General features: G+C 45.5%; 1 protein-coding gene across 6 annotated transcripts in view; it reads right to left on the bottom strand.

Moving 5' to 3' along the window:
• Nucleotides 1-732: 732 nt before the first annotated feature.
• LOC144115535 (uncharacterized) overlaps nucleotides 733-20,513 on the bottom strand; it is a 102,203-nt gene continuing 82,422 nt past the window's right edge. For 2 of the 6 annotated variants that reach the window (XR_013311445.1, XM_077649964.1), the window contains exons 4-7: nucleotides 5,093-5,227; nucleotides 4,843-4,990; nucleotides 2,866-3,047; nucleotides 733-2,457 (exon numbers count right to left, since the gene is read on the bottom strand). Coding sequence is in view for 2 of the 6 variants with exons in the window: in XM_077649964.1 (XP_077506090.1) it covers nucleotides 2,876-3,047; nucleotides 4,843-4,990; nucleotides 5,093-5,180 (408 nt within the window). In the remaining 4 variants the exon portion in view is untranslated. Of the gene's footprint in view, nucleotides 2,458-2,637; nucleotides 3,048-3,195; nucleotides 3,273-4,842; nucleotides 4,991-5,092; nucleotides 5,228-19,856; nucleotides 20,401-20,513 lie in introns of those variants that run through there. The other 4 variants (XR_013311443.1, XR_013311444.1, XM_077649965.1 and 1 more) reach the window with 4 other exon arrangements.

Raw genomic sequence — 20,513 nt, 5'->3', positions numbered from 1 at the left:
GCCAGTGAATGTTAAACGTGGTGGTGGTGGTGGTAGTGGTTTTATTAAAAATAATAGTAAAAAGGAAGGAAAAGATTTTTGCTAGCCCCGGCATCTGCCATCGATACTGAAGCACCTGAGCTGGGGCAGCGGAAATAAAGGACAGCAGGCAAAATGGAGAAATGAAATGAAAGAGGGGAGGGGACAGGAATAGAGGACAGGGGGAGAAGTAATATGTACAAACTATTTACACAATAAGTAATGTGTCCAGTGTTAAACGTCCCCAGGTGTTAAACGTCCCCAGGTGATCGAAATTATTGGGGAAGCCTCCACTTTCTTCTTTTATTCCCACCTTCCTCCCTTCGCTTACGGCAGATATGTCAGACTATTACTGCGCCATTTCCTTTTCTCAAAAACCAATTTTCAATTTTTTCCCTTGTTGCTCCGGCTCCTCTTTCTTACTTTACCCTGGCAAGGACAATGATATTGAAAATAAGTAGTTATCAGGGGGTGATTTTTTGAGGCCTCAGTATTTAAAACAATGTTAAAACAATGGCCATTGAAAGAAGCAGTGTCATTCGACGGAACTTAAAACATATAGAAACAGAACTTCAAGAGCAACTACAATTTCTTATCGCTATGGAGTGTGACAAACCCCGTGTTTTCTGTAAGATATAAAGGAAGCTGTGGGCTGGAGAAAGCTCCCCCCCCCCCCCCATCAAAAAAAAAAACGAAAAAACTTGCGCTCTCCCGCAAGGCACTTCGGGCCACGGGAACAGTTCGCGAAAGCCTGCTGGGAAAGTTTCCGGAAAAGAAACCGCTACGAGAAATTGGTTGTTTGAATCACGTTGGTTATATCTCTGTACTGAAATATAAGGACCACAGTGCAGTCACTATGGCCAGCAAATATAAAGCATTGAACCAACACATTTTATAAAGCCGTGGCCGCCTTGAGCGCCCCAATAACGACACATTTGGGAGCCAAAACGATTTTCTTTTACCAACAGTGGAATGGCAGGTGTCGATCTTTCGTAAAAAGTTTATGATTGGCATCGGGGACAGAAAGTGGTGATGCCTGTTGCTGACACAAAATCTAAATATTGCAATTGTGAACGCCTGCGAGTCTGCAAGAACTGTGCTCTCATTCTTTTAAAATGATATTCTAACGAAATTCGTGCCGTCCCCAATGAGAACCCAGCGCCTGGATGCTGGGTTCGATTCCTCGCCGCCGGCTACCCACCGGTTTGTAAATGGGTTCAAGATTTTCCCGCCTGGTGCTCGGCTTTTCTTGGGTGAAATTCTTGGGAACTGGGTCTTCGACCACACCGTTGTTTTCATGAGTCAGTGATTTGCCCCGCTGTCGGCCGACCCTAAATCCGCTTTGTGCTATGGGGAGGAAGCAGCGAACTATAAAAAGTACACCAGAGTAACTTTTTAGCCAATGAAACAATCCTAATAAACTTTTCAGGCGCCTGCTTTTTTGTATAAGCAAACCTCTCAGCCAAAAATAAAGAAAATCCCGCAGTTAGTTTTGCCTTTGTTTCTAATGGATGAGATACCAGAGCTGCAAAAAGCCGGCGCATCTCTCAAGCTTTCACCTGACTAAATCAAGAAATACAATTCCCGGCTGCAGAATCTGACCAGCTTCGCTAGCCATTGCACGAGAGCAATATGCTACCGGCGCAGATGATCATGCCTCGTGTTGAACTGAAGCACACTCTCGCGCTGTGCATTGCACAATGTCGCCTACAACTTTCATGTGCGGCGCAGACAGATCAGATCAACTTAACCTCAATCAGACCTTAACATGAGTCCAATATCGTCGCCAGACGTTTCGACGACCCATCAAGGAAAAACTATGAGCCGATCCGGCTAAACCAATGCTTTCGAACGCCTACGTTGAGTACGTTAAAACGCTGCTATTTTAGTTGCAGCTTCTCGAAGGTAAAAAAAATATAGCGTTGCGCGAAAGTGCGAGTAGCAAGCAGCATGCGGGCACACCTTGGCCATCACCATAGCTACGAGCCTACAACGGTGTCAGGTGCCTAAAATAAGACACAAAACCTGTAATGTGCACCTTTAATGTTTTAGTGATTTTAATGTTTTGTGTACCTGTAATGAGAATCGAATTTGTCTGTAGGACATACCTATGACATTTTTGTGACTATTTTGTCTATCGCATCTTTCTCTATGTCTTGCAGCAGTCGTGTCTTGATGTCTATCCACCAATCTGCACGGAGGACAGAATTTCTTTGCTGAGCAAGCCTATGTCTGTCACTGCCGACGATGATCGGGAGCAGTCGAGCGCATGCAGGTAAAATAGTGACGGTGCACAGCCGGCGATGGGAGTGACGGTGCCGTCCTCAGAGGTGGAATTCCCAAGAAATGCCCAGCGACCACAGGACGGCGTGGGCTCCCGACTGCCGCCTGTGTGTTGCCGCTGCCGCTACAGGAGGTGGACGCAGACTACAGCGACCGCTGATGCGACAAAAAAATATTTATCAGTATTCATGTACAAAAATTATTGGTCACTATTCATGCAGAAAAAAAATGCAACACAAAGTTCCGGACATTGCTAGGCAAGGTAAAGAATGAAAGAAGCTCCGCAATGCTACTGCTTTGGTCAGGTGAAATTCAATGTATTTGAGCTTGGTCCCACGCAGCTGGAAAATTTTTATTCAAGTAATTCACCTTTACATTCACGGCTACCACCACTTCCTTATTTGAGTCATGGAAAAAAAACTTTCCTAATGACCTCTGCATCCTCTGCCTTGCAAGAGGTGGTAGGCACTATCGTTGCAAATTCTACAATTTGAAATAGCCGTGTGTTTCACTGCGTATAGCCATGTATCTATCGTTCTGATCTCATGCATTTCAGTGACTCACTCGGCTTCCGCTATCTCCGGCGGCGGCCGCATGCTTTAAGTGCCAGCATTTGTGGCCGTTGCGGGTTGCCGCTGGTCAATGCGGAAGGAGGACTCGCCCAGGAAGTCCCCGTGGGACCCGTCGAGGACCACTGCTGTCGAGGACCAGCAGCTCGCGAAGGCACAGGACTAGTGCAGAGATACCTGCAGAGCCATGGGCCTACGCTCAGTTAATCCGCGGCAACATTCCGGCCTCCTCTTCGTTAAGGAAACTTGCAGATATTTGCGTTCACTGGACCCCAAGTTAACAGAGACTTTTAGCCAAGCAGAGCCGTACTGACGTAAAGTATACCTGAATAACGAACGCCTCCTCCGTACGCGCAGTGGCCCCGCCTGGCCGCGTTCCAATGCACGTGCGCAGCCGACGTCCTGTAAACCAGTATATCTTTACGAGACAGTACTCTGCAAGGCTAAGCGCCTCTAATATTAGTGCACCGATACTGCTGTATTGGGTTTGCAATCTTTCAAAAGTGATCAGTGTGCAAATCTAAGCTTAGCACGAGTTTCTTGATCCGCTGTTAATGACTCCTTTCGGCTACAGTCCAGTTTGCTATCACAGGCTGTACTGGTTATGAAGTACTAGCATGCACAAGACAAAGATATTGCAGACGTAAACGATAATGCGAAGGCTTCAATGCTGGCTCTTAGGCGGCAGAGTAAAACATTCGCTTTCGCAGCTGTATTGTGTGCCTAAAAGGCATGAGAACTATAATTACGAATTTGTTATCCTCTATGATTTTCATGCACGATTTTCGTGTCAGCAAAGTGGACAGTGCTTTGTATGGGATTAATTCGCTTTTCTACAGCCGGAGTCAGCTGAAGCTTCTACCGGTGTTACTTTGCCGCCCTTACACCTCTTTTGCATCAAATGTTTACCACGTGCCCCGGCTTCAGCGGCGTGTATACAGCGGCAGCACAATACTGTTAGAGCGCGCCATACGGCATCAAGCAGAGCCAGAGTGGATGGCTTCTTTGGTCTGAATGCGTGATTGAAGCAGGCGTGGGAAGGTAACCTCCTATAGCGCGAAAGGTCACCTGAATCGAGTATGTATCACTTGCTACGCTATTTCTCACTTTCGTGAGGAGGCTCAGATGATCAAAGTGGATTTTGGCACAAAATATTTCAAACGCAGGGTCCAAAAAAACAACGCACCGATTGCTGCAATAGGTGGGTCAGAGTGAAATGCCTTCCCTCTCTTTAATCACACATTTCTAAAAATCATCTGTGCAAAAAAAATTAAACTATGGGAAATGTTCCTTCAATAACATCATAATGTAAAGGTATAGAGGGCATACATTAATCTCAAAAACCGCTGAGCCACTAGGATCATGAACCTACCAGCGTAGGTTATCTATTCGCTAAGCATTACGGTTTTCATGCTTTTTGACGGAACCCTTGCGGTATTTCTCCAATACGCGTGAGTAGAGGCTTGCTGCAATTGATAAGAAAATTTTCGGAGAGTTATCCCCTCGCATATACGTTTTTCCAATATATGACTAGCAGTCATGTAGTTGAGCCACTCTTAAACCTTGTAAATTAGAACCCTGTCCGCTAGCAATGCAAACAGTGCACAACAGCAGTAACATTCTGGCTTCCTGCACCGCTCCTCAGCTAAGAACTATGCTATCCTTGTCAAAATGAACATTAAAGTTTTCAAATCGCGATGATCAACTACTTTGACTTTTTGCGGACGTCAAGTGTATCAAGGAGAATCGCCAAACAATACTGCTTGGAGTAGAAATTAACATATTATGCTTACCTCACAGAGACAGAGCATCTTTTGTGCAAGCTTGTTTTGTAGCATGTGCCTCAATAACTCTGGTGGAACTTAGAGCAGAGTGCAAGGTTACGAACGGCATGCCAGCGTAACGTTCATTGTACCGTTCTTTGTGTCGGCCAGTTGTAAAAAGAGGGTTTTTGATGGAAAGTTGTGCTCACCCTCTGTGCTCTTGCAGAGGTCGGTGCGGCAGACTAGGAGGTGGATCGAAGGCAGCAGGTCGTTGACACAAGCCACATTCGCGTTGTAGATCTGTGTGCGCCCGTGCCTTGCTTGAAATGTCCCCATCGGCTAAGGGCCCTCCATGTACTGCGCAAAAACACGCACAAAGAACACTGCTCACTCACAATGGCCTCGCATCACCGATAAACAGCATCAGCTTGGTGGAGTACACGCGTAAGCAATTTATACCTTGCGGTCTTCTGAACTCAGACACGAAGGTTCTGGTGGTGTCCACGTACCTCAACTCGCTTTCCACCATATGCTCAGGGCGGAGCATACAGCCGATCTCTCACAGGTTGTCTCCAATTCCAGTTCCAGCTGGCCCTGGAACGAGGACGGGTTGGCCGATTGTTCTTGCCGAGCTTCTCGCAGCAATGCGCGAGCTACGCCCGTGCGAACTTCTTTTACGTCTCCACCTTTTCTCTCAACAAATAATCTGAGAACATGCAGCTGTGGACAACGAAATCGAGGTCCGTAACGCAGAGAATGTTTCAGAAAACTCAGATATCAGTTGACTTACAGGTAATCTTAAAGAGGAACATTTTGTGGTTGTGTTGCTTAAATTAAAAAGTCTGGTCATGGTTTTTTGCGGATAAAAATTATTTCTTTTTCCTGCGCGTCCATTGCATTAGTGAAAACGGCTTGCTTTAGGCTATATTGTGATGTTCAAACGCCTGCTCCTTAATTTCACTACAGAAATTTTTTGCACTTTTCATTTAATTTTTTCCCGCCTCTCTGAAGTCCCTCTCTTCCTAAATCTCGCACAAAAAAATTTTTCAGTGGTTTTAAATGAGCTTTCAAAACAAGGAACAGGAAGGAATCCCACAGCGCTTGCCATCTTTCAGTGTGGGTATGCGCGACTAGAAAGGCGTTGCACAACTACATTATTGCGGGAGGGCTATGGCACCCTCGTAAGCCCACCTTTATAAATCACCAGATAATACCTGTATCATCGCATGGACACAGATAATGAATTCTCGATAGTTTCTTATCACCTTTCCTGACGACGTTCCTTATAGGTTTGTAGAGCATTCTTTATTTCGAATAGGTAAACCTTCGTTGGCATAAGCGACGGTAACGTCTCTTTGCTTCCACGGGATCATCTCGAGCGAGAGTGTAGAGCGGGAAGGATTATTTTTACTATTAATATCAATTAAGTTAACCTTAATGGGAGGGACCGTGTACAGCGTATAAAGCAGCGTATTTTCCAGTGCACGCATCGTTCACCGATGATGATTTCTTTCGGACTGATCACATAAAGCAGACCTTTGCAAAAATATCCAGTTGCACTCCTTGCTGGAGCATGTGGAAGCATAAAGTTAATTTCGAGAAAGGCGGAGCGAAATCTGCGACTTCTCATATATAGTTCTGTCCACAATTGTGTAGCAGCCAGACCAAGTCCCAGCGCAGAACGAACATAGCAGTCATGTGGGATGATGGAAGTTGATGATGTTATACTGACAGGCAATTACGGTGGCAGATCAGTGCAACCTACGAGCGCGAGTGGACGGCTCCCGTAAGCATACTGTCCTCACGCAACTCGGAGGCAGCGACGAAGGCTTATACGGTAATAGCTCGCGCTCGAAGCTTTTCCTGCATTGCCACAAGAATTTGTTTTCGAATGTAGTGTCTGCCTTTCATCTGTGTTTCTGTGTCGTGAATAGATCGTTGTACATCTCTACAATAACGACAAGGATGCTGATTGGATTTTGTGCCGCCGCCTTCTAGTTAGTGCGGCAGGCAACAGCACCGGCTCTTTCAAGAAGAAACTGCCATAATCACCACATCCAATATGATCCAGTCTAGGTTATCATTGGGTCAATTCCCCTCTAGCTCCTGGTGCTGGCACCTGCAACCGCGCACGTGAAGTCGCGAATCGAACGGATGAAATGCGACGACGACGAAATTTTGCCAGTTAAATAGTGCTCTATTCTAATGGGCACAAACAAACCAAGAAGCTAGTGTTATACACCAACTACAACACACAGGTAAGGTACTCTTTGAGTAGCTAACCTCGTGCGCACGGATCACAGAATAATTCTTCTGGGACACTATCTGAATTGCTGCAATGAGGAACGATTAGCATTGCAGGGGTGTTATGAATCTTGTTGTGCAGTTCCCAACTAGCTTTAACAATACAACCTTGATTGCAATGGCGGACAACAATCAATGGCGTATATTTCGTACTTTTCCAACCTTCTTTGACTGCTCGGTAAGACGGCATCTACATTTCTGCTGATTCGTTACCTAGTGTGAGCGGTTACTTTGTACGACTGATATTTTCCACCTACTCGTGGTGTCTGCTCTGACAGGAAGGTATAGTCGGCGTATTCTCCAAAATTGGGGGTAGGTCTGAAAACTGTAGATTTATCTCCTCTCAGATAAAGTTACTCAGCGGAGCTATATGTATCTGCAGCGCGAACACAAAAAGGAAGAAGAAGGCGAAGATAGTACAGAGCGCTGAACTTCCAACTTTTGTTTGAACGAAAAACTGAACCTGCACTCATATACACATACCAAGAAAACCCCACCAGAGGGAGTGGTCAAGCCACGCGAACAAACTGGGACCCACACGATTTACAGTGCATCAAAAGATAACAGGAATCACACTATACAATGAGATCAAAGATATGGAGCATGAATGACATGTGTAAACAAAATGGAAAAACAGGGTTGAGTGTGCGCTAGTGACAAAACAGAGTTGAGGGCGCGATTTTGCTAAAAAAACTAAACATGAGACGGCGAGAATACGAAAAAATAGCGAAACGAAGGACGAGCGCCAAAATTTAACACGGCTAGAACGAAAAAGCGACATGTGAAGTGTGCCTCTAAAAACCGGGTAAAATCAAATAAAACCAGACAGGAAGGTGATTTCTTTTTGAGATAATGAAATAGAAGGGGTGCTAACGCAACCTTCCTTAATCCCTGAGATGTGGGCTGCTTCAATGATTTCGCGCGTTATTTGGTTATGTTTTTTCAAGACAGTTGCCTTCTTAAAGTTAGGAATGCATTTCTTTTTGCTGTCACATACCCGGCAATGTGCGGGCAAGTTCCTCAATGGCGCCCCAGTTGTCCGCACTTGCCCGCACTTGCTTGAGGAACTTGCCCGCACATTGCCGGGTATGTGACAGCAAAAAGAAATGCATTCCTAACTTTTAGAAGGCAACTGTCTTGAAAAAACATAAAAACCAAATAACGCGCGAAATCATTGAAGCAGCCCACATCTCAGGGCTTAAGGAAGGTTTCGTTAGCACCCCTTCTATTTCATTATCTCAAAAAGAAATCACCTTCCTGTCTTGTTTTATCTGATTTTACCCAGTTTTTAGAGGCAAACTTCACATGTCGCTTTTTCGTTCTAGCCGGGATAATTTTTGGCGCTCATCCTTCGTTTCGCTATTTTTTTCGTATTCTCGCCGTCTCATGTTTAGGTTTTTTAGCAAAATCGCGCCCTGAACTCTGTTTTGTCACTGGCGCACACTCAACCCTGTTTTTCCATTTTGTTTACACATGTCATTCATGCTCCATATCTTTGATCTCATTGTATAGTGTGATTCCTGTTATCTTTTGATGCCCTGTAAATCGTGTGGGTCCCAGTTTGTTCGCGTGGTTTGACCGCTCCCTCTGGTGGGCTTTTCTTGGTGTGTGTATATAAGTGCAGGTTCAGTTTTTCGTTCAAATAAAAGTTGAAAGTTCAGCGCTCTGTACTATCTTCTCCTTCTTCCTTTTTGTGTTCGCGCTGCTGATGCATATGGATCGCAACCAACTAGCCCGGCAGATAGTGTTATTCAGCGGAACTGCCTGCTTTAAAGATACGTGGATAAATGACTACCTCACAGTTGTTGAAAGGATGGATTTATTCAAACAGGAGGCTGAGAATTTGGTTATTGAAGTGTCTTCCAGAATCACATTCCTGATACGGCTTCACTTTCAAGGGCTGCGGTGCATCCAGAATGAGCTGCATGATAGCGAATGAATTAGCCAGGAAGCCTATCTTGACGGCATTAACAAAATTTATGCACAGTTACAACTGTTAAGCGAAGAAAAATATCAGGGTGCATAATTAGGCCTCGAACACGTAGCCTGGCCGATGACCAACTCAATCACAGGGCACTAAGTGATAAAAGGTTGGCTGCTCTTTCCAGTGAGGCCTTGGATATTCAGTACGGAAGTAATATTAATGTCGACACCTTTTGTACACCAGTTGTTTCCTTTGACTATTATCTTCAGCTTATTGGGAGTGGTTGAAACCTGAATAGTGATTCAGATTTCAACTGATTCAATCAACCGTTTTTAAGACTTGAAGATGAACAGTGTGCAGTAATTGAGGTGCCTGTTACAATAGACGAGGTCAAATAGTTCATTTCTGCACTACAGGGTCGCAAATCTGCTAAGGATGGTCTAAGTAGGAAGTTTATAAGTTTTCGCTTTGCCTAATACCTACCTCGTTGACAGTTTCCAGTTATGTTTATGATGTAAGTTTTTCGTCCCATTTTCTATACCGAACACGCCATACTAATTCCGAAAATCGCATATGGAAACAGGTTAAAGACTGTCGAAGGGTATCGCCCGAAAAGAGGGGTCTTATGCAATAATGAATTATCAGACAATTCTGAACGTCCTTTCTTCCTGTGTGTAGCCAATGGCGTCACACTCAATAGGCTCGCAACAAGCATCTGGTATTCGAGCCCGTAATATCCAAACACATGTCATATAGCACTTATGCAATGCCCCATTGGAGACTTTAAGGAAAAATAAATGATGATGATGACGATGATGATGATGATGATGATGATGAGAGCGTGCCAGATAAGGCCGGACATTTTTCTCTAATTCAGAATGATCTCGTTAAAGTGTCTGATAGAGTGCGCCACGATGCGCGAGTGAGCAGACTTGTAGCGTTAAAAAATTGGTGACGTGTGACATAGAATTACGTTAGAAAGAGTTCACTGCAAGTGTGATCGTAAACCAAGAGCTTGCGAAACCCATTTTACTTATATCTGTTCCAGAGGGCTGCACCCTGTCGCCTTAGTTATACGTTTTAGTTTTGGGCCGCCGTTTCTCCGTACACTCAAAACAGCAGCTATTTGCAGCTTTTGGCTTCCTCAGTGCTTAATTAGGAAGAGTTCCGTACCGAAGCCCAATTCCATAAAAACTTGAAAAACTATGTACTGTTTATTTGCCTTCAATTGCAACGCCAATGAACCCTGTAATTATTGTGTACGACTTGTGTTGCTTGAGTGCTTGTACTATGTTGTCTCTTTGTATTTGTTAAATGCGATTGTAAATGTGCTTTTAAAATTTAGTAAGCTTAATCTCTTTGTTGTGATTATTAATTTCCACTGAACCGGTTTTCCGCTATGTATTAGCTATCTGCCGTCTGTTTATTTTGCTTCATAATACAATTATTAAGAGGTGGTCCCCCTGAGAGTTTCCGCTTTTGCGCCTCCTTCTGTACTAATTAATTTATGTACCTCTTACTTGCGCCTCTTTTTTCAATGAAACCGTTCATTAAAGACGCCGTCCCCTTTTGTGCTAACAGCAGGTGTGTTCAAGGCTTTGCATTTACCTTGACTCTTCTTTGAGAGTGTGGTGCGGATGTCGTTTTTAACCAACTGCGGTACAAAGCAATGTCATTTTGCTTGCATCAGTCGGAACTCCGATATCACCCAGTGTCCTAGTTTCCCCGGCATCATTTTTGAAATAGTGGGTCTCAGTGAGATTATGAAATCTTCTCTCTGGGGCGACAGACGCAGGCTTGGATGGATTGGGATCTGCATGTTTGCATGAGCCCAAGCTCTGCAAAACCTTCTGCGTCGCAGCGCTCATACACGTATTTGAAGTGCTGCATTGTGGAGCAGAAACGTACAGGCACAGCACAAACCGTTTTTCGACATTTTGGCACCGCTTTCAGTACGAGACTATTAGGGCAGATAATTAATTTTGCACTCCTTATGGAACTTGTCTTCAGCACCTTTTTATCCACCAAATTTTTTTAAAATTATTTATGATCCATTTTTGTGGCGCAAAGGCAACATTGGCACAAAGAGCGCCGTGATTCGCGCTAATACTGTCTACTCAAGGGGGGGGGGGGGGGTTAAGAACTTATTTCTCAAGCGTTTCAAAGCCGGTAATCTAAGCACCAGGGCAGTGGAAAGCTTCTACTCATTGTATCACCTCTGTGTAATCTGCAGTACTAGGAATCGAACTCCGCACCTCCCGCATGCGCGGTAGACGCTCCAACCACTATAGGCCATCTTTGCGGTCATGGTCCTGAGGGGCCTCTGCGGTGTTTGTATGTCGCATTTTATTTCTTCGCCATTCGCTTTTCCTTCGAGTAGCTATACAAGGCAGATGACAGATGTACTGGTTGAGTCCACTTCTAGCACCGAATACCAGCAGGCTTACTTCGGCTTCCTCCACAACAATGCTTTACAGGAAGTGCCGCGGTTCCGCATTCAATCGACCGCGAAACCATCTTTAAACCTTCACTCGTCGATCTTACCCGTTAAAATGTAGCTTTGCGCCGAAAAACGTTTGTGCTGTGGTATCTCAATAGAGCCTGTTTGAGTAACCAGACACTACTGACTTTGTGTGGTATAATTATGCTGTGTTCTTTTGAGTCATATTTTAACGGACTCAAAAAGAATGGAACCGATCACATCCTACGCTCTCAGATTTCTGCCTGTAAAGGAAGACCCTGAGATACCATTTGGCTTTTTGTGCTCATGGAAAAGTTTAGCCTGGGTAATATACGCTTGATGGATCGACAGGCAGAGCCAATCGCGTTCAACTAAGTCTCTGTTCGAAGAGAATGGTGCTTTGGTGCACGAAGTATATGCTGGTAAAAATCGACCTCTTGACTGGTTGCCCTTTATTAACCCATGCGTGTGCCTCATGGAACTTTGATCACTATCCTCATCACTTACTAACCCTTAGCGGTCCGGCAGGGCTCTTACATCAGGGATCAGGAAGCGAGATTACAGACAATGGCAACTAACGGCATTTCATGCTTAAAACGTCCTTGCAATCGTGTATCTCAGCAAAGGGTTTAGTTTTTTTTCGAACGGGACACTTTAAAAATCAGTTACATACACAGACTGAACGTTGACTTTGATGCGACAATTCACTGTTCATAGTCGCCGCGCTGGCTGAGTGGTTACGGCGCTCGGCTGCCAGCCCGAAAGACGCGGGTTCGATCCCGGCCGCGGCGGTCGAATTTCGATGGAGGCGAAATTCTAGAGGCCCGTGTACTGTGCGATGTCAGTGCACGTTAAAGAACCCCAGGTGGTCGAAATTTCCGGAGCCCTTCACTACGGCGTCTCTCATAGCCTGAGTCGCTTTGGGACGTTAAACCCCCATAAACCAAACCAAACCAATTCACTGTTCATCAGCCATAAAAACAGTTGCCGCTAACGTGGGGGAATTGGTTGCCCGGGAGCAGTACTTTCGTCCAACAGTATACCTGCAAAGCAAGCTGTGGTGCAAACTGATGTTTCTTGCGGAAAAGTTCGCTTTACAAACCTTAAGCAGAGGAAGACACAATTATCTACTAGTGCAAAGAACATTATATCACCAAGGTATTTTTGTCACCAGGTTACAGCGCCGGAAGCTGTATTCCTGCAAAGCAAGAAGAAGGTACCAGGGACGCAAGTTACTGCTGAGATAGGTGATATGCGATTGCATCCTTTGCAGCCATACGCTGCAACTGTTTTTTATAGGCACCAAATTTTATATGTAAAATGTGGAACACGACTGAAGTCGCTTTGGTCTTCCCCATATTTTTTTTCTGGTTGAGGGATCGAGAACAGGATACTTGTTGCTCACGGATATGACGTATACTGCCGAGTCAAGAGTGTTTTTTTTTGCATTTTGGTCCACTTGATAGTTGATTCAATATCGTCGGCGCTTACAACTCTTCCCCGCAAAGAATTCAGTCACGATCTTTTGCTCTCATGCTTCACATTTCATTACAAACCAAATGCACAGCCACTGCCTTCAATATGAGGGTGTTTGAGGCTTCCACGTTTTTTGCGTGAATTCGTTTAAGAATTCAAGGCAATTCATATTTGAAATTTTCAGAAATTCTTCCCGAAAACGAATAGCTCTCGGCATTACTCCTAAGTGTCAATGAACTTAGAACTATTGTTTTCACTAAACTAAAATCTCTCGCGTTAAAAACTCGAAGAAAAAGACGCATTACAGGATCTACTTGTTGTTCGTTGCTTGTATATTTTGCATTTCGTCGTTTTGCTCAGATTGTCTATATGATCCCTGCGATCACTAAGAGACAACGGGGAATAGAAAGCGTCCACGCAGTGCGCATCCTTCACGCGCTTATAGTTAGTCAACTAACCGTACCACAGACTCCATCACACTATCTGATTCGAACCATGTTGACATCATGATGCGCAAGCCGATCAAACATGCCCTCGGCATCGCCAGCACCAATGTCATTGCCAGAATTCTGTATTTTGCATACTGTATACAGCCAGATAACTTGTAGAGGCACAACTCGCGACTCAAAAGATATGCTTGAACAAAACCACCACAAGGAGCAGAACGCTCCCCCGGCTTTGTTAGCCACGACGAATGGACATGACCTCCCGCCATGGCGACTTCCACTCACATTAAACAAAGGATCACGGCATCCCCCGTAACCAGCAATATGCATCCCGAATATTCATCCGGGACGCTGCCATGTCCACGCCAGAGCTCTTCGAAAGAACTACGTCAGTGATTCCCTCACGCATTATACCGACGCCACTCTCGGTCTAATTTACAGCCACCTAAACAACCCCGCATTGCCTGCATCACAACAAATAACCTACTGGGAGCAGAGAAAACTGTCCCTGGGCTGGCCATCGCTGTCAGCCCAAACGAACGCAACATCATCACTGACTCCCAGGGGGCTTGCACAAATATTCATTAAATATTTTATTCAATGTTCACGCAGGAAGACCATTCCGCTATCCCACCATTAGTACATGATGATTACCAGTACATGAGTCCCACAGAAATTTGTGTCACCGGTATTCTAGTTTTGATGGACAATCTGAAGATATCAATTTCTGCTGGTGTTGATGATAATAATACAGAAATCCTCAAAAACACTGTGATTCATTCAAGCAGTATTGTCTTTCATATCTTTGGTCAGTGGATAAGAAAGAAGAAATTCGAAGCGATTAGAAAATTGAGAAAATTATCTCCATCATCATTTGAGGTTATAAAAGAAACGCGCGTACATATCGCTGAATATTATTGACCGCCTTCCCATGCAAGATCCTCGAACACATCCTTGTATCAGGTTAAGCGCAGCATCTCGATATTTATAAATTCTTTTAACTATCCAGCATGAGTTCAAAAAAGGCTTCTCTTGTGAGAATCAACTACTAGAATTGATTACCGAACTTCTGCACAATATGAATGGTATATTTGAAAGAGACTGCATATTTTTACAGTTCTCAAAAGCATTTGACCGCGTCGCGCATTCACGATTTATAGTAAAAATCACTTCCCTCAACCTAGACTCATTAGGAACCTCATGGATAAGGAATTTCTTTTAATTTCGAAAGCAGTTCCCAGTTCTTAACAGCCACACATCTCCAGTTAGGGATGTTTTAAGTGGTGTGCCTCAAGGAAGTGTTCTCGGTCCGTTGCTGTTCCTCATTTACATGAAAGAAATGCAATAAGGGAGTAAGTACTCATTGCCATCCACCGAAGCGCAGCCCTACGGCTTCAAAGAAAAGCTATGCATCTTTCTCAGAAACTTCGTAGGTAAAGGAAATTTCCTCCTGGTACGGGGTTCGAACCCGGGACCACCACCTCTCCGGAGCAGTCGCTCTACCAACTCTTCCAACTCGCTTTACCAAAAGTTGGTAGATGAACATGAGGAATTTCCTTGCAATCGTAGCGTCCACGTGTCTGCGGGAGCTCAAACAGAACGGGCCACGTGACGAGATCACCCACAACCTGACGAGGTACAACCAGTGCATATGTAATATCACATGCTCCAACAGCAACGCTTTCACCACTGCGTAATGTCCCCAGACGAACCCTCACCAAAGAAGAGTATGTCGCCGCATGGCGGAAACTATAAAATAACCATTATCACCACCTCAACCTCCTCAACAAGCTCTACCCCTCCTACAGACCGGACATAAGCTCTCTCTGCTCACAAATACAAACCTTGTACCACACCACCATGGCCAACCCAGACACCCAGAAGCACACTCCCTACCGTCCTCTACCCTTTCCCAGCGGAATCCCGTGCTCTCCAGCCTGGCCTAGAAAGACCAGTGGCAGGTGGAGGACCGCAGGCGAACACCGCTGATCCCAGGACTGATGGCTCCAGCCAGTAGGAGGGAAGCACCAAATCATCAGAACGAAACAAATGTTCATTCCTCTTCCTCCGCCTCATTTCAGTGAGGTCTTAAATTCCACTACATTCTTTCTAGCCCCAACTCTTTTATATGCTTTTTTCGAACTAGTTTCCTCCGTTCTCTTTAGAAATCTACGCTAAATCCAGACACCACCATCCTATTGTCGTTATGCCTCATCTTACGTATGACTTCCGCACCATGCACGTCGGGTTGTGCGACAATTTTCAGACTTACTTCCAAGGTCTTTCAAGTCAGCTTACGGTTTGCTTGTCTGCGGCAGAAGGTTTTTATTATTCATAATCTGTTTCACCTGACGAATTGTACTCATAGCTTCCTTCTGCTCTTCCCAGCACCTAAGCCATTGTCCTCTTCAGCCTGGTCACCTTTGTGCGTCTTCTCTACCTAATCTTGACTGGGAATAGGCGCGGAGGCCTATATTTACTTCACCCTGTGCCTTTTAATGTGCTCAACATGCCATTTTTGATAAAGGCTAGTTCCAGTAAGCTAGCTTAACTATATAAGTTTCCAGCGTTAGACATTGTCAGGTTCAATTTGCAATGGTGGCCTGCTCGAATCCAGACGTTTTTAGCACCCTCCATTCCGCACCTCCTCTGACCGCCGCATTGAATAAGTTGCTTCGCAACCGCTAGGGGTTAGTGCAGGGGGTTAATTGGTGCATTCATAGAGGAGCAGGTAGCCAAACCTTGTTCTGTTCAGAGGTTCCGCTGTCGGCTCTGGTTGCCGGTTCTAGGCACCTCCCAAGTCTGGTTACTCAATTCAATCAAGAATAAGATTTTTCTTTGATCCAGTGGATAATTTTGGCGGCACCTGGACTCGAACCGGGGGATCTCACATGCGAGCCGGATGTTCATCGTCTACGCAGTCACAGCACCTGATGGGTGCTACCCGGCAAATTGCACCGGCAACCATCATCTTTTTCCAATTCCACATGAGAACACCGCTATCGTGCCTCAGTTTTCCGAATACCCCACTCCTCCCCGTTCCAGGGGGAAGACATCCTGGCTAGCACGGATGTCTGGTAGCCCTGGTAACCTGGTAGCCCGAGCCAGCCTCAGATTTACGTAAAATGGAGTCCCGTACAGAGGGCTCCATTCCTGGACGAGTTACCTCAGTTTACAACTAAGGTTTATCTCTTATCGAGGCAGCAGACCGTTCCCAGAACTGGTGCTCGGGGCCGCGTGGCACTCGTCTCTTTTGGTGCCTTTTGAATGAAAGTACCATTTGGACATAGTTTTCAGCCATAGTCTTTTCTGATTGACTGTACTACGTTCAATTCTGTTGTTCCTGGGTTATGTCTTCCGCCCGTCGTGACAGAAATGATTGTATATCTGTGCTGCTAGTGTCAGTGTCAGCCAGCCACAAGAACAGAAGCTGCCGTGCGAACAGCCATTACCGACAAAGTGTTGCAGCTGACGTGGGCACGGAGGCCTTCCGAGTACTCTAGTCTTTCCAAAAAAGACACACAGCAATGTGGTCGTTCCTGACGTGCCCAAGGTGGCAGGTCAGAGGCGTTCAATACAACTATTTACAAAAGAGGTGCCTGGTGACGCCGGGATCAGGCACGGCACACCACGCGTTCGGAACCGCTAGTTCCTGAAACAAATAAAACACGTAAGCGACTTCGATACACTTAAAAGGAACTTCAGCCGCTCTGCACATTAAACATTGTCAGAGAATAACGGATCGATCTTTTGTACCGCATTGTCCCCAGGCTGGTAGTCTGGATCGCATTAGGTTTCTTGCACAAAAATGATTATGCTCCTAAATACCACATACATGTTCGGGCTTCAGCCTCTGAGATCATTTTGTGGCGCAATATGAATTCCTAATATGACCACAAATATTAAATCTCTAGGTATGCGCACTATTTTTGCGGGTGGATCGGCGTGTTTCTGGAGTTCTGAGCGCAACTCTTGGGGTGTAATTTCATCTCCGGGGCCTTAGATTTGAGACTCATAATATTAACGCGTACAAACAGCACGAAATCGAGTCTTCTGTCAGAAGCCGAACGCGACATTTACCTACTGTGACAATACCGCTGGCTAAAAAAAAACATCCTCGTTCTCTCTCTCTCTCTCGCAGGAATCATAGCACGGGAAGAACGCAGGACAAAGGTGAGACGGGACGTTCTGGTGTGAAAGCGGGGTTCGAGGCTCCTAAAAACCTTTTGAGTGAATGCAAAAAGAGCTTCCCTACTCGAACGCGCAAATCTTAGTGCAGAATTAGGTACCGAAATACCCATGCGCCTTACAGGAAGAGTTATACAAAATTCCACTTTCATGTGGTAAGCACTACATAGGGCAAACGGGCAGGTGTTTTAATGCGTGCCTCCAAGAGCACAACGTTATATTGGGAAACACTACCACGGACGGCCATCTTGCCATCCCCTGTTCCATAAGACCATCATTTTGTATCGGCACTGTGACGACTTGACTAGAAAAATCAAGGAAGCGTGTGAGATAGCACGGGCAGAAGATCAATGCGTCAGCAGGCCGTCTGTGGCATTATCAAGGAAGGAGCTTGATTTCATGGCATGAATGCATGTGGCACTTTTCTTACGTTTTTCATCTCCTTTGCAGCCAGTTGTGTATATATATGCTCCTGGTCTGCAATAAATCCGCTGTGTTGAAAGATAGCGCTTGTCCCGTCTCGTCTTCGTCCTGCGTTCTTCCCGCGCTTTTATTACTTGGTTGCAATGAATTACCAACCTGCCCAAGCCAATTCTATTCTCTCTCTCTCTCATCCCACCACAACCACATAATAAATTTCAGTAAGAAAAGAAGGCCAAAAAATAAAAAAAACATCATTTATACTTAAGAAGAAATGACCATAAATCTTCGACCTGGGAAATAGCATGAACCTGGGGCTAAATGAACTAATCAAGGAACGAACCAACATAGAAACAAGGATATCAAGCCTTTATAAATACAGACATTTCGAAATGCCCCTAAGAGATACGCTTTATAAGAACGTGAGTCAAGACGCAGAAGTCTGCGCAAGTCAGCTTTATATTTGTCGTCATCCTTGCCCGAAATATGTGACTACAAAAGAGACGCATACCAAGGGAGCAAACAGCCAACGAAACTACTCCTCTGGAACGAGAACCCGACAACGAAGCCCGCGCTCTTTCACAGACGGCCTTCAATCCGAAAGCTGACAGTCGACGGTTCTCCATCACTCATTTGGGGTAGGCGCTATAGAGCGGCCGCAGTGAGTCACCGAAGCCAACTTGGGCTACCATCGTCAGCGACTACCCATCAATGCGGAAGATGGGCTCGCCCCGGAAGTTGTAGAGGCAACCCTCAACGCAGTCGGTGTCCGCAGCCGGTGTCAACTCTGTCTTGAAGCTTGCCACCCTCATGGCAGGGAACAGCAGCTCGAGAAGGCGGCCTATAACAGGTGCACTGCGGAGGTAGCTGCAGAGGCACAAGCAGAGCTTCGATTATTCGAGAGAGGTCATTGCAGCTTATTCGCATTTTAAGAAACGTGTACGCTTTCACATTCTATTTGCCAACTCGTATTAATGTTAACGCACCAATACTGCTGCAATCTGACGAAGCAGCGTTGAAAATGTGAGTAAGCTCAGTTAATGTTTCTTTCTTCTGCTGCTGTTCATGAGTCCTTGTTTGCAGGCCGCCGCAGTGGCTCAATGGTTACAGCGCTCGGCTGCGCACCCGAAAGAGCGGGTTCGAACCGCGCCGCGGAGGTCAAAATTCAATGGAGGCGAAATTATAGAGGCCCATGTACTGTGCGATATGAGTGCACGTTAGAGATTCCTAGGTCGTCGATTTTTTGGGGCCCTTGACTACGGCGTCTCTTATAGCCGGACCCGCTTTGGGACGTCAAACACCCATAAACCAGTACTTGTTTGCTAAAAGTGGGGAAGCAGTCCCCATGCCTATACAGCAAAGCAGAAGTCATGGGTACGGCCTAATTTATTATAACAGGCCAATCTGCAGCTACAGAAACCCAGATGGTGTGTGAGAGATGCGCCTTGGAGGGTTAATGGACGACGGCAATGGTATTTATGTTCTGCCTTTACGCAGGTCAGATTAATAAAAGCAAGTCGCTGCGCTTGCAGATAATTCGTTTTTTGAATGGTGCTGTTTGCCTCTTAGAAAGCAGAATACCCACAAAGTTATGACACAATTAAAATACGTTCATAAACCTAATATCGCATATAAACTTCAGGTCTGTGACCACGCTGCAAAGTCGATGGCGGCTTCTATCTGATATTAACTCCTATTCTATAAGTGGGCGCGAGTTACAACATTTTAGGGGCACATTTCGTCGTAATTTAACCCAGTGAGCTCGCAAAGCACTCCGGATTCCTCTGTTGAGACAGCGCATTCATCATATAAGTAGCGTTACTGTACACAGCAACATTACTACGCATGATAAGCAGGGGAAGTAGTCCTCCCATCTTGTGCTCACTTGTGAATGTCTGCTTTTGACCAACCTGTCTTTCCACCATTGCTACGCGTGAGCACTGGCTTGCAATCTAGTTGAAAACTTTGTGGAGGTCCTAACCTCCAAGACAAGTGGCTAGAATATCCTGAATGTAATAGACATTTATTCCTCGCATCATTGTACAAATACACTGATGGAAAATCACGGTTTTAACAACTCAGTTATCGCCGCCAGCCGGATCAATGGTAGTAGTGTTTAACAGGCATCAATATTGAAACACTGACGCCCCTACTTTTTGTCTTCAAGGACTATAGAGACGACGAGATAAGTCTGCAAGCAAATATGCCGTACCAAACACTATTAATTTAGGCCTCTGTCTCAACCCGACAGCATTTGGCCCCGCAAAAATTTTCTAATTTCAGCGGGACACAACGCTGCATGCTTTGCTCCTGAATTTTATGTCAGCGTAAAGCACTTGCAGCATCCGTCAGCGCCCCGGCCAGTTTTAAACGGCGATTTCGTGATAGATGCAGACGCATTCATCGTGTCCTCGCCGAGGTGGCCTTGGCAGGTGAGGAACACGAGGGAAGGCAGCGGGCGGATGATGTGGGCGACATAGCGGTTGAAGACCTCCGCGAAGAATTGCGCCACGGGAAGAATTCCACTTGTGTGAAGCCACTCCAAATGCTGCACAAAAGGACACGCATACTGACCTCAGACCAAGGACCATCACACACATTGATATTCCACAATATCCTTGCGACAGCGATGAATGGTGCCTACTCGATAGAGTTAGCTCA

This window comes from Amblyomma americanum, chromosome 1 (assembly GCF_052857255.1).
Source record: "Amblyomma americanum isolate KBUSLIRL-KWMA chromosome 1, ASM5285725v1, whole genome shotgun sequence".
Taxonomy (NCBI): Eukaryota; Metazoa; Arthropoda; class Arachnida; order Ixodida; family Ixodidae; genus Amblyomma; species Amblyomma americanum.
This window is presented reverse-complemented; position numbering and strand designations above follow the sequence as displayed.